Below are 18,022 nucleotides of genomic sequence, written 5' to 3' on the forward strand. Positions count from 1 at the left end.
TGACCCTGTGGACTGTAGCCCACCGGGCTCCTCTGTCCATGGGACTTCCCAGGCAAGAATACTGGAGTGGGTTGTTTTCTATTTTTCTTCACCACTTCCCCTTTATTGCCCTCTTTCCCGTATTTCTTTCAGCAGATAGAACCTCTAAAGTATACTCTTTGCATTTGGAAAATTTTATTCTGTCAATTTATAAAAAGTCTGCTTTTGTATGACCCCAGGAAAAATGATAAAGTAGGTGCTCATCTTCCATGGTTCCCACACTGCCCTTTCCATCTCTTCTATCATCCAAGATAGAACTTGCAATTTAATCTATGCTAAGAAAATGATCCCATTCCAGCCATTTGCCCTGAAGGGTGAATCGAGTGAATAGGTTATAGATCTTGTGAAGTGGCTACATTTTTGGACGGCATCTTCACCATGGATAAAAGGTTTGTGCCCTGGGGAAGGAACTCCACACCCTGGGGGTGGATGACGGCTCACAGCTGCGCTCACCCTGAGAGACGGCCACTTGGTTGAGCTTGATATGGTACATCACGGAGCGGACCTTCCAGTGCTGCAGCACGGGGTATCCGGACACCTCACTGAAGTTCACCATCCCTAGGGACAGAGGAGATGAGGGCTCAGCGCGGGCAGTTGATTCCTAAGTCCCAAGTCTTCTGGTTAGGGCGTGTAATCGTGAGAAAATGAGAAAGTGTGTTTGGATGCAGAAACTCTCTGGAGTCATAGTAACAACAGCTATAAACCTTTACTCGGTGGCAGGCATTTGGCTGAGCACTTTGTATATAGTCACATGATCCTTATGAGCTGGGTGCTCTTGTTTGTATCTTATAAATGAGGAAATGGAAGCGTAGAGAGGGTGTTTGCATAAGGGACCTACACAGAGCCAGACAGAGTTCCAGGTGTGTCTGAGACCAGGCCTGGGTTCTCAACCTTTCTCCTCTGCTGCTGCTGCTCCTAAGTCACTTCAGTCGTGTCCGACTCTGTGTGACCCCATAGACAGCAGCCCACCAGGCTCCCCTGTCCCTGGGATTCTCCAGGCAAGAATACTGGAGTGGGTTGCCATTTCCTTCTCCAAGGCATGAAAGTGAAAAGTGAAAGTGAAGTCGCTCAGTCATGTCTGACTCTTAGGAACCCCATGGACTGCAGCCTACCAGGCTCCTCCGTCCATGGGATTTTCCAGGCAAGAGTACTGGAGTGGGGTGCCATTGCCTTCTCCCTTCTCCTCTAATACTCCCTTAATAAACTTATATGAAACTCTAGGCTTACTGGAACACACAGGTTTTTACTCTCTTTAATAGCTGTAGTAATTGACTCAGCTCACGTTCCTGATAACATTGATTTTTTTGTGTCCTATTTAACTGATTTGTGTTCAGTATTAAGGTTTTAATTACTCTAAAGCTGATAATGCTGTTTTGTCTTTACCAGGAGCGACTGTATTAGCATAAGTAAGTTAGTAAGGGGCAGGAATGGGCCCTATACCAAGGGTTCCCAACCTCCAGGATCTAATACCTGATGATCTGAAGTGGAGCTGATATAATAACAATAGCATATGATGATTATTTTTATCATTTCATAATCATAATTTGTTTGATAATATTATTATAATTACTATCAAACTGATATAATTAAAGTTAATAATAGTAATAACTTTATTGTGAAATAAAGCACACAATAAATGTAATGCATTTGAATCATCCTGAAAACAACCCTTCACCCACCTCCCCTCCCAGCTCTGTAAAAAAGTTGTCTTCCATGAAATCATGAAAATGGTGCCAAAAAGGCTGGGGACCACTGCCTTCTACTGAATGTCATCAATGTGCCAGACATGCCATAGACACTTTATGTGTGGTCCCTCTTTAATATGGGAAAACTGAGGCTCTGAGAAGCCAAGTTACTTACCCAAGGTTATTCTCAATTAATACACCCTGTATAGCTTCTTATTGATGCTATAATGAGCTGTTCTTGCTTGAACACCTTGGAGAAAGAGTGGCATTCTACTGGAATTCTAGTCATTACTATAAATGTAAAATGCTACAGAAACAAAATAATTAGGCCATAGGAAACAAAGAAATCACCTTGCTAACTTTAGAAAGTCAATTTTAGCTTCATTTCTCTGCCTAATGTATACATATGTGTATGTGTATATATATATATATGTACATATGCAGATATAATGATCACAGGTATGATAAACTTAGATAGTGAGTGTGTCTGCATAAATATAATGGCAATAACACACACACAGTGAATTATCTTGCCATTTTGACCCATGCTTCCTTTGAGCTAAATCAACTAATTTAGTACCTAAACTGGATGAAGAGTGGGCGGGATTAATTAGCTGCTTGTCAACTCCAATCAAATTAGCTAAGTAATTGCCAAATTTCCATTTCTGTGTGAATCATATGGGAATAATTATAGATAAGAAAAATGGGAAAAAAGGTCAGGAGAGGTGCTTACTGAATCAATTGCTTAAATTTGATCTCAGGTAATCAAAGATAAGTTACTTGAAACTCAGAAAAGGTTTTCAGTATGCTTCCTTTCAGATGCTCTTCTTTTAGGGCATTAAGCTTTGTGATGCCAGTTTTACTTCTGCATACTCTGGCTTTTAGCCTTTATGTTAATCGGAGAAGCATATAAAGGAAATTCTAACTTTACAAGTATAAGACTGCAGTCACAGGCCTCCAAGGTATGTTTTCTTAGAGTTATAATGTGCATGTTTTGTAAAATTGTTCTATGAAGCACACGTTCTCTAGTGATGCTAGCTCATCAGCTTGCTGCTATTTCAGAAACTCTATTAATAAAAAGATAGCAAGCCTGATAAATAAAGATTGTTTTCAATATATCAGAAAACATTCCCTTTAAGGGAATTGTTTCCTAGCAGGAAAACAAAAGGGCAGGGAATCAGGAGGTGGGACCTGGCCAGGGGATCTAGTGGTTCCCAGCACTGTATCTGTAAAGTGAGCAGCTGAGCTGAGCTGACCCCTGGCCTCCTTTTCAATTCTGTAATTCCAATCAGTGTGATTTGGAGCTCGGCAACTCATTTCTTTCAGTTTTTGTATCTGAAAAATAGGGGATAATAGAATTCATCCAGGCTACTTTATAGGTAGGTTATCAGGACAAATAAAGTTACAGGTACAAAAGCCCACGGAGAAAATATGAAGCATCATGCAGATCATTACCCCTAACTGGGTGAACCTTACATTTGTTAACTGATTTTTTGTTATAAATTCCCAGGCCTTGGTTCAGGTTGACAGAGGGAGGAAAGCAGAAAGTAAGCTTGGATGTTGGGGGTGAGCAGGGGTGACAGTGTCTCACACTCAGCCACGTTGAGCCAAACAACTGAACTCCATTACTTCACTGCTAAACAGCAATCTACCGAGTGCATTTACCTACACCACACTCAGGGAAACAGTTATGTAACTGTGAATGCTCGGGAAATGATGTTCTGTGCTCACTTACAGATAATACTTCCATTAGTTAAAAAGAAAGGGATATTTTAAAGTATGTATTTTCTTGCTGAGTCATAGGGTTCTTTCTCAGTGTGCCCTTGCAATGCAGTGAGTTTTAGTTTTTTCTTTTATTATTGTTTGGGATACTTTTGTGAATGGCTTTTTTTCCAAATAAAATATCTATTTTCTCAAGAAAGGAGATTATTTTTCTGTTCATATGCTTGAAAAAAGAATGACTTAATAGAACTGTGTGAAAGAAAGGAGGAAAGGAAGAAAAGAAGGAAGGAAAGGAAGAAAAGAGAAGGAAAGCAAGCGGGCAGGCAAGGAAGATAAGGAGGAAAGAAAACAGAAAGAAGGAAGGAGACAAGGAAGGGAGGGAGGAAGAAAGAAAATAAGGAATTTAGTCTACTCCTGTTATTTTATTGAAATGTCAAGGGGATGTTTAATCCCCAAAGCGCTGAAGATAAGAGTCTGCTTCCTTTGGATGAACTTGAAGAAATTCCAAAACAGCCCAGAGCTCTGAATCTTCACATAGGATTTCTTGATTATGGCACCCAATATGCCCATGGATGTGGCCTCCTCTACCTCCTTGGTCTGCCTCTACACTCTCTTCTTTTCTCAACTGAGAGACTGAAAATCAAATGGACAATAGCCAGGCCACATGAAAACTAGAACTCTGACAATCTACAGCAACCAGCCCAAGAAGCGAGCCTACCATCTCTAAGTCAGACTTGTAGGAAGTCAGACCACTATCTATTGGAAGTTCAGCAAGCCAAACAGTAACTCCTGTAACAATCAAGCCAAAATCAGCAGGACTTGATTAAGACTTGATTAATAACTGACAGCTTCCCTAAGTTTTGTTCTTGCTTGCAAGTTAGGCTCCACCAGAGAGAGTCACATACATCTCCTAAACATTTACCTAAGAATACCTCCCTCCTGGTTAGTTGGGTCACCTACCTGCCAACAGCCTACATGCCAATCAATGCCTATCTGAAGCCCTCCTTTTTTTCCACTTTACAGCTTTCCTATTTCTCTGTCTCTTGGTCTCTGCAAAAAAGCAGGTGATGGTGGCTGACCCCCTCGCTGTGTGTAAGTAGCCTTCACTTGTTCCCATTTTGTTGGTCTTCATTTATTTCCACACGCTTATAACACCCAAAAGGCTAGTCAAGCTTTGAGTTCTTAACTGTTTTGATAAGGAGGAAAGAAGTCTGCAAGATAAAACACATACATCAGTAACTTTCCAGTATATATATATATATTTTTGGCTGCACTGGGTCTTTGTCGCTGTGTGCAGGTTTTCTCTAGTTGTGGAGAGCTTCTCTAGTTGTGGCACGTGAGTCAGTCTAGACTAGGTCCCCATTGTGGTCCAAGAATCCCTGAGGGAGCCTGAGATCCGTACATGGAATATTCAAGGTCCTGCCTTTTCCAACTACAGAAAGCATGGGTTTTCTTCATATACTTTGACCCAAACAACATATTAAAATAAATTGAATGCAGAGGTGAGAATTCAGCTGTCTTCTATAAAGTCAGCCCACCAGGGCTTCCCTGGTGGTTCAGACGGTAAAGCGCCTGCCTGCAATGCGGGAGACTCGGGTTTGATCCCAGGTCGGGAAGATCTTCTTCGTTGTGGTGTGTGGGCTTCTCATCGCAGTGGCGTTTGTTGTGGAACACACGCTCTAGGGTGCGTGGGCTCAGTAGCTGGGGCACACAGGCTTAGTTGCCCGGTGTCTTGTGGGATCTTAATTCCTGGGCCAGGGATCATACCTGTGTCCTCTGCACTGGTAAGCAGACTCTTACCACTGGATCACCAAAGGAAATCCCTCCAGTACTTTCTTTAAGCCTATAATTCTGTTATGTGTAAGAGGATTCTCTAGTTAAATAGATTAGGGAATTTCTGGACTAAGTAAAAGGTGTTTCTTTAGGGCAGGACTTCTTGGAATCTCTTCCATGCTCAGGTGTTACAAATTGCTGAGAGGTTGATGCTATAGTCTTTCCAGAGGAATTTGAAGATAACCTACTTATGAGTGGAGCACTGTTTTTTCATAAAAAAATGAAATAAAATGCTTGAAAATGCTGATATTGAAGAATTTGAAGATCATTTTTTGCTCTGAAATCTTGTGAGCTTAAAGTTTTATGGGGATTTAGACCTATAATAGTGCATAGTGAGGCACGCTATGACATTCTCTGTATGACTCTCAGGAAAGATATAATTAAAATGCTACCAGAACTAGAAAATAAATATGGAAGAAATGTGGTCAATAGTCTCTTTAACTGATTCTTTTTTTTTTTTTCCAAATATTTATTTATTTGGCTGGTCTTAGTTGTGGCACATAGGGAATCGTTTTACTTTTAGTTGTGTGTGTGTGTGCTCAGTCTCTCAGTTGTGTCTGACTCTTTGCAGCCGCATGTACTGAAGGAGAAAACAGACAGAGCCGGACTCCATCTTAGGCCAGGCTGCGAACATTAGGCTACACGCATGGTCACCCTCCCAGTGGATTCTGAACTTTGTGCCCGGTGTCTATAGAAATGGCATACCAATGGAAAACCAGACTCCCCAGATAAAAGAGCCTCAGGACTTGGACTTGGACTCCCCGTTGCCTAAAAGAATATGCTAATTATCTCTGTAACAGAACAAAGTGGTAAATTCCATTATGTTTATCGGGCTATGACCACAGGCCTCTTGATAAATACCCACTGTTTATCTAGTCTTGTGACACATGAATCATGGGTTAACTTTGATCATATCTCTCTTTTACCTTGTCCAGGCTAGTTTCAAGGAATTTGGGGAGATGGGTTTGAACAAGTACACTTAGGGTATATAAAGTTTTCACAAAAACTGGTCTGGGTCCTTGGCCAAGAGGAGACTCTGCCTTGGGCCCGCCGGTGTAATAAGCTGCACTCCACTATCTGCATTGTCCTTCTGAATGAGTTTGTTTACCGGAATGAGTGGCTACAACAGTACTGCAGCCCGCCAGCCAGGCTCCTCTTCCTATGGACTTTTCCAGGCAAGAATCCTGGAGTGGGTTGCCATTTCCTACTTCAGAGGATCTTCCCCACCCAGGGTACAAACCTGTGTCTCTTGCATTGGCAACTGCAGCACGCAATTAGTTGCAGGATGTGGGATCTAGTTTCCTCACTAGGGGTAAAGCCTGGGTCCCCTGCACTGGGAGCATGGGATCTTAGCCACTGGATCACCAGGGAAGTCCCCCTTTTAACTGATTCTTCTAGTTATTCCAGGCTTTGAAAAAACAAGACTGATTCCTTCTTACGTCAAAGGAAATACCTACTCTTAGTCTAACTGGTATCACTTTTTAATCAAAATAGGTTAAAAAATAAAAGGCTGGGAATAAAATCAGCAGGTCACAAAAAATTCTCTCTATACTTTTAGGAATGCCATTGCCTCAAACCCTGAAAAAGGAAGTGTCCCACCAGGACATCCTTCTCCTTTGGCCTCAGATATGCCAAACCAGGAGGGGTCCAAGGACATGGGGAAGAAAGATATTTCCCTTGTGGATGAGAACCAAGTTTGGATCTTTTTCTTATTTCCAAAGATGGAGATTCAGACACATGTTTTCCTGATGTTTCTCAGACCTGTTCTCCCCCCAGCCCCAAAGTTCAGGTCGCATCCAGGACTGCGTCCTCCAGCCTGGCATCTGAAGCCCAGCTCCTCACTTCCGTGTAAGTTCTAACCTGTGAGCAAGTTGTCCTGGTGACTCACTAAACAGAAGCCAGGTGGTTTAGCGGTGGTGTGGAGCCTGTCCCGCTTCTGTGTGCCATCTCACACCTCCTTTACAAGGCATTTTACACACGCTCAGGAAGTGTTTCTCAGCAAATGACATGGAAACAAGAAAACCAGATTGCCAAACACTAGCAATGTAGGCTGCAGTAATACACCCAGAGGTGCACTTTAATTTTTTCAGAGGAGTGTGTGTGTGTGTGTGTGTGTGTGTGTGTGTGTGCAGGCACATGTGCATGTGTGCAATATTTTAGAAGGCAGGTTATTTAGATTTATTTCCAGTACAGAAAATATCTAATTGTTTTCTCTCTTGTTCTCTTTCCTTCTGCTATAAGGGAGACACAATTTGGGAGCTTGAGTGTCCATATTTTCTTTCTCCTTTGGTATATTTATTTATTTACTAAACATTCATCTCACTATGCATCAGGAACTGCTCTAAAAACCTTACAAATATTTGTTCTTTACACTAATCCTATCAGAAAGGCAATGTTATAACACCCCTTTTTTACAGGTAAAAAAAAACTGAGGCACAGAGAAGGTAAGTAACTTGTCCCAGATTGTACAGCCAGTGAAGAGCTGAGAACTGCTGTCAGGCTCCAGAGGCTGAGCTAGTAATCACTGCGCTATGCTACCTCAGATGGACCTGCTTTTAATCCCATTCCAGTCTAAAGGAATGTTTCAGACATGATATCTGAAAAAGGCTCACATTCAGTTCAAGCCATTCTTCAGAAAAGGGGGTAATAAAAGGGATAAAGGTCTAGAATAAGGAAGACATAGAATGGAGAAGGAAGAGGAGCATGGAGAAATGACCAAAGCTGACAGCAGACGAGCTCGTGTCCAGTCTTCTAGTAAGTGACGCCGAGTTCCCAGATGGCTGCGTCGTATGGGTCTCTGGAAACCTCTGAAGTGTCTTCTTTGGTCCAGGAAGCACTCACTGGGGTCTTCAGTGGCACAGAATGGAGAAGCATCCCCAGGTATGCCCACCTCTCCCAAGCACCTCATAACTTCATCCATAATGAGCCCAGGAGAGGAGTGCCACTGGGCTCAAAACAACATTGAGGAACAGGTGCCATGATCTCCATCTTACAACGGGGGCCATAATACCCCAAGAGACTGTGCTGTCTACTGTCACACAGCTGGAATGTAGCAGAGCTAGGACTCATCTGACAGTCAGACTCAGGGTCGTTTGACAACAAAGCTCTATCACTTTCTATTCCCTCACACTGCTCTCTAGGCGCTTGTCAGGGAAACACAGCCATCCACATGACAGACATTCAGCCTGGAAGCCATCCACCTTCTTTCTACCTCTACTCTTGACCCGGTCACTTCCTCTAATCCATTGAGAACTCTTCACTCTTACATATCTATTATCTCATTTGTTTTCAAAGCATCCCAATAAAGCTAGCAGGGAAAGGTATTATTATGGCCATTTTGCAGATAATTATGTAATAATATTGGCTGTTTTACTGACAAATAATCCTGCTGATGTTGTTTTAGGACTGAGCTTTTAGCATGTATCAAGGAAATCACAGGCTTTGAAACCAAGATAAGCAAGGTCAAGACTCTTGAGCTCCTAAGGTCACAGGGAGCTGCTTGCTTCTGCCAGTTAAGTAAGGTGCATGGTACACTCACCAGTCAGGAAGTCGGGGTCTGGGGTGGGCTCCGAGATTTCCTCCAGGCACTGATTCTCCAGGGGGACAGTGGCCACCACAAGACCGTCTGGCAGTTGCTGGTCTAAACCTCGAGCAAAGTTGTTTTGCCTGAAAACAGAGGCAGACTTTCATCTCTGAGTATTCAGGTGAGCCCCAGTCGTCAGTGGGGGAGCTGTATCTCATCCCACGGTGGACCAAATATTCCCCTCGTGGTGAACCCCACTCAGTGTACATGTCTCAAGTAAGATTCGAGTGCGAGAAGTAAGGTGAGGGCTGGGGGAGATGAGAAACAAACCTGCTGAAAAGGTCTACTTACAAGACAGAGAATATTCTTCCCTCCCTTCCAGTTCTTACTCCCTGAGCCCCTCTCCACAGAGCAAATGCAGCCACCACAATATTTCCCATGAGACCTCACTGCTTGCCATTGGCAAACGAGGTCCCAGGATAAGAGGAGAAATTTTATAAAGTCTACTGTCTGTAACAGAAAATGCGGCTGACTCTAAGAACTAGCTCGAAAATTGACTATAGGTTTTTTTCTTGTAAGAACCCAGACCCAGCTTGCTATCAATTGCTGGTCCATATTATAACACTTTCATCATCATCTTTACCTGAAATGCATGGGTTCTGAGGAAGATGTACTCAAATAACCTAAGCTAGATGAAGGACAGGGCTCAAATGGAGAATTTCCTAGAAACAGTCTAAGTCAGTGGTTTGAGACATTTTGTTCTCCGGATCCTTTTTACTCTTAAAAAATAACCGAATACTCCAAGTAGGTTTTTTTTGTATATCTATCAACACTTACCATTTATCAATTTCATATTATAAAATGAAAGAAAAATTTTAAAATACCTATTGATCCATTTTAAATGATAGTAATAAACCCATTTAATATTAACTTGTTTTGAATAATGATGACAAGTGGCAATACTTTACATTTTTTGCAAATTTTTTAAATGTCTGACTTTATAGAAAACAGCTGAATTCTCACCTCTGCATTCAATTTATTGCGATATATTGTTTGGGTCAAAGTATATGAAGAAAACCCACACTCTCTGTAGTTGGAAAAGGCAGGACCTTGAATATTCCCTGTAAGGATCTCAGGGTCCCTCGGGGATTCTTGGACCAAAATGGGGACTTATTCTAGATTGACTCACATGCCAAGACTCAGAGGGATGACAGAACCTGGGCACTTTGTGGTGGCTTCCATGGAAAATCTTACAGTCCCTGCCTGGACAAGGTAAAAATTTACTTAACACTTTACTGTTCATGGTTCTTGGGTTCTGGAAGAAGGAGTATAAACCTAGAAAAGACCAGGGGGCAGAATTAACCTATCCTTTTAGGGTTGCATTTACGTGGATCCAAGATACAAGACTTTATGCTGGCTTTATGGCCCATCAGGGACAAGATTCATCAACAGCCCTGAATAACCAGCTCTGTGGATGTGGGGTTCACCTGAACGTTCCTTTCAGCACCTGTCCAGCCGCCACGTCCTTGGAATGGTTATTGTAACCAAAGAACATCTCCCCAAAGAGGGTCTGGTTCATGGGAAGCTCTCTGCTTTCCCCACAGTCACCTCCCTCTGGGCATGTCTCCGTGATGAGTTGGCAAGAGCGTCCGTCCACACCAAGCTTGTAATCCTCGATGCATCTAGCATAGTGGAAAACTCAAGATAAGAAGTTACTCCATCAATAAGCCATGCAGCCAACTCCTAGGTTGGGGGAAAAAAGATGCCTTCAGAAGAGTGTTGGATAGCCAAAGATTATGAGTATCCTGAATTGATTTTGTCCCCTTTATAACTCAGTTTCTTAGGTCTATAAATGGAGTCTCCTTGCATTATGTGATCATACAGAACCTCTCACCTTTCCTTCGCAGATAAGTGCTTTCCAGAGCTCTGCAGTTCTCTCTCCTCTATATGTATGATTTCCCAGATACGGTAAGAAACACTGGAGATAAGCTTATAAATGAATTAACATATTTATTACTCACTCCTTGGAAACCTTTTTTTTTTTTTAATTGGAGTATAGTTGTTTTACCATGTGAGTAGACACATTTAAATCCAAGATGTTCTAGAGCCTTTCTCCAGAACAATCTATATGGTCAGACCCTGCATTTGTTTGGAGGGTAATTAGGCAGCAAAAAGAATGACACTTAACAAATTAATAACCTTCTAATCTGGTCCTGTGACAAGTCAACTAAGAAATTAAAAAGATTGATCATCTTGCAGCTGTGTTCTGTTTGAACGTGTCCAAACGCAAGATCAACCTGTATTAACTCCCCTTCATTCAGAGTAGCCTTCCTGAACGAAATAGTTACTAGGACATGCTGTGTGGACACCTCCTGGGCGTCCTCCCCATTAAGCATGTGCAGTTACTTTAATGGAAGAGCAATACTAATGTTGGTAAACATGGGTCAATGACCCATAAGTCATTAATGGGGCTCTACTTGTAGTTCTAGTGAGAAGAACATAATTTGTTCCTTCAAGTAAGAAATATTTTGATAAAGCTGTCATTTTAAAAGCATATTGATTTAATTTGGGTCTCTCCTTAGAAGCATTCCAAATTTAGAATTTATAGATATTCATGACATTAAAACACATCATTTATTGCTATCTACAGTAAATGTTGCAGTAAGATAAAGACCTCTGTTCTAAAGAGAGGAACAAATAATCACAGTTTTAAGTGCTGAGAAGCAATTTTATCACGGCAATACTGCTGCCCTTTACTGAATGACCTTGAATCAGTTGACTGACCTCTCAAGAGCTCCAGTTTCCACATCTGTAAAAGTGGGATAAACAGTAGCTGCTTTGTTGGGTTACTGAGAAGTTTGCATAAGATAAAGAAGGTGCCTAGCTTCTAATAGGTGCTCATTAAATGTTGCTATCCTCATTAGCAGAGGTACAAATGGAGCCTATGTTAAGGCAACGTTGTTGCAGCCTCCATTTACCATTTATATATCGCGTGAACAGGTGTAAGCAGAGCGCTTTAATTACAAGCACATGTGATTTGGTCTTCCTAAAGAACCTCAAATCAAGGACTTCTTCTGGCAGGCTATATATATAGTGGCTTGGAGAGTGCTAAATATACATGTGTACCAAATCCTGATGAAATAGGAAAGAAAAGTCCAGTTAGGGACCTACTGCATGGTCTAAGCAACAGACTTGACTTGAGACCCACAAAGGAATGAAGGTTCCCTCTCAGTCCACCCTGAGCATCTCGACAACTTGCCCTCCCCCTGCCCCAGCTCCACCATTCTTTGTGCTCATGGCTGCACATTGCTGTTCAGCTGGCCAGTCATGTCTGATTCCGTGCAGCCCCATGGACTGCAGCCTGCCAGGCTTCCCTGTCCTTCACTATCTCCCCGAGCTGGCTCCAACTCATGTCCATTGAGTCAGTGATGCCATCCAACCATCCCATCCTCTGTTGCCCTGGCTGTGTGTCCCACTGTAAACTCCTCTGAGAGGGAGGAGAACAGACCTCACATCCTGCTCTGTCTCCTACACGTGACACTTAACTCGTTTGTCTGCACAGAGTGGGTGTTCAGACACGTTTGTTAAATAAATGAGTGTGATGCAACTTTGGCTACATTTACTTCATTAATTGAAGTGGGTCAATCATAATGATACCATTATAGAGGCATTAAAATAGAGATCAAGCTTCCATTTATGGAATGGGATTTTACAAAAAAAAAAAAAAAAAAACTAAACAGGAATATTGCTCAATTGCAAAGAAAGAAAATAAAATGAAATACAATAAAATAACATTACTAGTCCGCTGAATAATGTTCTCATGATTATTATTCAAGGCAGGCACTGGCTTTTAGCAACAATCCAGCATAGCTTTATTCCTATAAACACTGATTTGCATTGCAAGCCTATTGGATTGTGAGATCCTTGAGGACAAGAACTACATGTCCTTCATCTTTGCAGCCCTGTGGCCAACAGGGTATATGGCATAAAATCAGTGCTCTCCCTGACAGGCAGGAGAGGAGAGACAGGGAACGAGGTGGGGGAGGTGAGCTGGAGGAAGAGGGGGAGGAAACCACGGCTGCAGAAGAACAGGCCAAATCTTTACTTACTTTATAAATACACCATGAAAATATTTTTAAATATAATTCCAGTCAGTGGTATAAATTTAAATTTTGAGGGAACTGCAGAATTTTTGAAAAACCAGAGAGGGCCTGAATTCTAGTGCTCATCTTCCCACTTAGCAACTCCCCAGTCTTGAGGGTCTCAACCTCACAGGTGCATTACTTATTTTTATCAACTGTAAAATGGTGTGGCATCGCCTGCCCTCATGGGGCGAGCCTTAGAACAAATGACGGGACCAAGCCGCTCCATGGGAAATGGCTCTTTACACTGAAGATCGTCTACGTCTGAGGGAGTATGGCTGCACCAAATGCTGGGACTTCAGCGGCAGAATTTAACCATGCCTGCACTCCCGCCTCGTCCCTTCTTTGATACGTGATTAGCTTTACATAATCTTCCCCAGGCTTTTGGACCACAGCATCCTATTGTCACAAAGCAATTAACACAGCACCACAAAACACAGTTTGGAAATTCTAGTGTAAGCTGGCAATGACTTAGGGGTTTTTCCCTCATTGTCTGTCAGTACTGACATGAGACTCCCTGAGGGTCCTCCCAACTCTGACTCTAAAAATGCTCCTCTTCCAGTCCTGAAGGCAGTTTCCTCAGACCTAAGGGCTGGCCTAGGTCGACCAGTTCTCTGTGATCTACTTTTCTGAAAGTCCCACATCCCCACCAGTAGGTTGGCCTTGAGGGCAGCTCAACTCACCCACAGAACATGAGGATGTTGTACACGGCAGGGTCATCCGGGAAGGGTGCCATCTGCTGCAGACACAGCTGCTCACAGCCCCCGTTGAAGCCATCAGAGCAGTCCACCCCAATGTGGCGGTCGTAGCAGCCGGAGCTGTCCTTCATGGGGCTGAGTCCGGAGGGACACTGGCACAATCAGAAAGCATCCACACAGGTGGGTGAGCCAGGGGCCGGGGTTCTCTGGGAACCAGAGTGTAGCCACTGATGCCTATTTTTAGCACTCAGACTTGAAGCCGTCAACACTGGTAAGTCGTGCACGAATTTCCCACTAAGCTGGACTCCCTGTAAAAGCAAGGGACCTCTCGCTGCTTCTCCCTGGGCACAGATCACACACATCTGCATTAAAGCTGATCCCTCCAAGCAGGCTGGAAGGGAGCACGGTGGCAAGACAGCGCCGAGGTGCCCCGGCCTCCCAGCTGGGCCTTAGGCTGGCAGGAGAGTGGAAGCTGGATGGGCCGGAACTAAAATGCATTTGCAGGGATTCCTTTGGGCAAGGGGCAGGGAGTGCTGCTGTTTGGACTTTGGATTGATAGGACTTTATTTTTTATGTTTCAAAGCACTTTGTCAATGTTGGTGATGGATGGCGGTGTTGGAGAAAGTGGACTGAGTCAGGGCTGCGAGCTGGAAGAAGGAAGTGGACCTTCTCCATGACCTTGAAGGGAGGTTTGATGGCTCTTCTTGTGATGGTCCTGCCTCGAGGATGCCCTGGGGAAGATGCACAGTCAAGGGCGTGACCTCGAGGACCCACAGGGGCCACACTTGGGTTTGGGCTTTATCCCAGTTCCCTGGACACTCAGGGTAAAACATTTAGCTTTTTCTACACTGCCATGTCCTCCATAAATGTCTCAAGAATGACAGCAAAGGAGGTGATCCAGGAAGAGATAACTGGTCAGGTCTCAGGGAGGACAGGGAGGCTTGGGGAGCAGTAGGAAGGCTCACAAGGCACCCATGGTAAGCCAGGCAGTGGCCAACATTCCTACATCTTACTTATATAAGCCTCACAGCATCTCATAAGGTAAGCAGGCTGATCATCCTCAATTTACATGTGAAGACACTGGGGCACAGAAAGCTTAACCTTCCTAATGTCACACGGCTGATCACAAGAGGACCATCCTAAAACCCTGGCTGGCTGGCTGTGGAGTCCATGACTTGGTTGCTCCGTCATCACCTCACAGCCACATCAGGCTCTCATGCAACAGTCACCGTAAACTGAACACTTACTAGTAGCTCTTGCTTTGTTATGTGCTAAGTCACTTGAGTTGTGTCTGACTCTTTGCGACTGTAGCCTGCCAGGCTCCTCTGTCCATGGGATTCTCCAGGCAAGAATACTGGAGCGGGTTGCCATGCCCTCCTCAGGGGATCTTTCTGACCCAGGGATAGAGCCTGTGTCTCTTATGTTACCTGCACTGGCAGGTGGATTCTTTACCACTAGCACCGCCTGGGAAGCCCATATTATTCTCATTTAACAGACTTGGAAACTATTAGCATTGCCAATTAATGCATAAACTTCTCACCTCACTGGACTCCATCTAAAAGCCAAAGGATATTTTTTTTTTCCAACCTGCTTCCTCTGTCTATGCAATAGAGGCTGTATGTCTGCATTACAATGGATTCTTTCCAACAGGATGGAAGGAGACAGATAACTTGCCCAGGGTCCAGCAGTCTGTATGGGGCAGAGCTGGGCAGGTCTGTCTAGATCTGACCTACTATCAGCTAGCTAACACACTCCTTCAAAACTGGAACCAAACCAAAAAATGCCTTTAAAAACTCAGTGGAACCCTGTTAAACACTGCCCCTCCTGCCCTGCTGCCTGGCTAGCTACTGCTCCTGATTGCCAAGCATCCTGACCTAGTAGCCTGGAGCTGTCACAGGTGTGGCCCTGAAAATCCACCTCCCTGCCCTCCATGCTTCCCAACTGAAGATCACAGCAGGATCACACTGTTTGCTGACGCTAATTTTGCAATTTCCCAAACAAATGCCCCCCCCCCCGCCACCAGGGGCCTGCCAGGCTTCCAGCCTGGTCCATCCCCTCTCTCCCCACGAAGCCAGCTGGAGTGCTGGAAGGTGACAGCATTTAAAGATGCTTCCAAGGGCTTCCTCGTGCCATGCAAACCCAGATGTTTCAGATGCTGGTAAACAAGCAAACGAGGCAGCTGAGGATTGCACCCCACATTCTGTTAGCCCCCCAACTCATCCATTTTCTTTGCCACCCAGCTGTTAGGCCAGATGTGGCACCAGAAGGGAGCTGGCTTCACCGCTGTGAGGCTGCCCAGGCATGGATGCGGGTACTGAAACATAGACATTTGATTGGAATTAAATGGGCTGCACTGGTTGCCACGAGTTCTTTTTTTTTCCTTCTATGAAGCTTGAGAAAAGCCATCAGAGAGACAAAGCCAGTACTCTTGTTATTCCCACCTCATGTGGTTTCAACCCTTGTACCAGCTAGCTGTCTCAGTCATCAGCCAGGACTCCCCATCTTCTCAACCACCCGCTTTGTTTCAGAATGCCCCATCAGGTGTAATGTTTGACAAAGATGTCACCAAAGAAACCCGAGCAGGCTTTGTTCCAAAATGCCCCAAACCTAGCACATGGGCATCTTGCCAGGCCCTGGTGTCAGATAACCATCGCTGTGCCAAATTGGACCACCTGATGTTTACACTTTCTCAGGAGATTTGGAAAGAAGACAGAGTTAGTTGCTTTGTCCAAGCTGGATATTCTTTTCTCCTAAGCAAAGCTAAAAATAATAATAACAGCTATTGGGAATTAAGCAATTCTATGTGCAGAACAATCTACATAAATTATCTTCAGTCCTAACTACACAATTAGACTTTTCCCCCCTCATTTCATAAAAGAACAAACTTAGACTGAAGGATTAAGTGGTAACTTGTTTAAAGTCACAGAGGTGAAAAATGGCAGAATCAGAATTTGGATCTAGTTCTATCTGACCCCAAAGTTCAGTTGTGTCTCTTCCACTCGGCCAGGCTGCTTCTCAAGTGTGAAAAAAACCTGGATCTTGGGATCACTAAAAAATAAGTCAACGTGTCAACAAAATAAAGAAATCCTGCAGATGTGTTGTTTATCTGATTGTCTTAAGCAACTCCTACAGTACATTCTGAAATCAATTAAGGATTTGTAGATTCAGTCTGATATTCTCTCTCTCTCCTCTTCTCTTCACACACACACACACACAAACACACACTGTATTATGGGTACATATATTTATAGGACAAAACACTGCAAACCATTCAAAGCAATGACCATGAAGGCAAGACAAGATCCTCAATCACTAAAAAAGATGCAATTATCTTTACTGCACTGTAACTTACTTGGGTTGCAGTTCAAAGTAAAAGATTTTTGAAAGATTTCCAGAAAAATAAAAAGCTGAAACCAAAAATAGTTTCCTTCTTAACCCTTGTTGAACTAGAACTTCCATCCCCAAGGAGTCTAATCAATCAAGTTTCCCATGGTATAAATCTGCTTCTGTTTTAGCCTGAATATTTTTTGTGCTATTGTCATCACATTTTGAGATTCTCAAAATCTGCATGTATATTGTAATTAGCCTCCAATTAAAATAAATAAATTTTTTAAAAAATGAAAAAAAAAATCTGTATGTAAATACAATGCAACTATAGGCTCTTATGCCTGGAGAATCTCAGGGACGGGGGAGCCTGGTGGGCTGCTGTCTATGGGGTCGCACAGAGTCAGACACGACTGAAGTGACTTAGCAGCAGTAGCATAGGCTCTAAATCATGGCCTTTTCCTAGAAGTCCTTAAAGCCAGAGACAAGTTGTCAGGAGAGAAATCCTGCCTCCAGGAGGAGTTTGTATTTTCCCTCTTCAAGGACTGGCTGCTCTCTTCTCCTGGCTTGTGGACAATCCCTCCACTTCTTCCTTAAAAGAGAACTGCCTGGAGACTTCCTTGGTAGTCCGGTGGTTGAGAATCCATGCTTCCAATGAAGGGGATGCAGGTTCGATCCCTGGTCAGGGAATTAAGATCCCATATGCAGTGCACCACAGAAAGACCCTGTGCTGCAGCTAGAGAAGCCTGCGCACCACAAAGAAGACCCCCGTAGTCAAAATAAAAGCAAAAACTTTTTTTAATTTAGAAAAAAAGAGAACTTTTTGATCAGGATTGAGCTCCAAGGTCAGATCTTAATCCGTCTTTGTGCATAGGTTACATTTAGCAGTTCAAGTAAGAAAACTCCATTTATTATGGCAACTACCCTCCCCCATCAAGAGGGTCTAATAAATGAGCTCATATTTCAGTGACCCCTAAAATACACAAGGTTAATCATCTTTCACGAGATGCTCATGGCTTCTTGACTTATTACTGGTCTAAAGCACGATGTGCTAAT

The 18,022-nt window shown here is 43.4% G+C and overlaps 1 protein-coding gene across 2 annotated transcripts in view; it reads right to left on the minus strand.

Annotated features, from left to right (window-relative positions):
* The window catches only part of ASTN1 (astrotactin 1), a 356,522-nt gene that overhangs the window by 92,581 nt on the left and 245,919 nt on the right, over window positions 1–18,022 (minus strand). For both annotated transcript variants that reach the window (XM_024976863.2, XM_024976862.2), the window contains 4 exons: window positions 13,628–13,794; window positions 10,290–10,484; window positions 8,818–8,945; window positions 493–597 (listed from right to left, as the gene is read on the minus strand). In XM_024976863.2, coding sequence (XP_024832631.1) covers window positions 493–597; window positions 8,818–8,945; window positions 10,290–10,484; window positions 13,628–13,794 — 595 coding nt within the window. The remainder of the gene's footprint in view (window positions 1–492; window positions 598–8,817; window positions 8,946–10,289; window positions 10,485–13,627; window positions 13,795–18,022) is intronic.

Source organism: Bos taurus, chromosome 16 (genome assembly GCF_002263795.3).
Source record: "Bos taurus isolate L1 Dominette 01449 registration number 42190680 breed Hereford chromosome 16, ARS-UCD2.0, whole genome shotgun sequence".
Classification (NCBI taxonomy): domain Eukaryota; kingdom Metazoa; phylum Chordata; class Mammalia; order Artiodactyla; family Bovidae; genus Bos; species Bos taurus.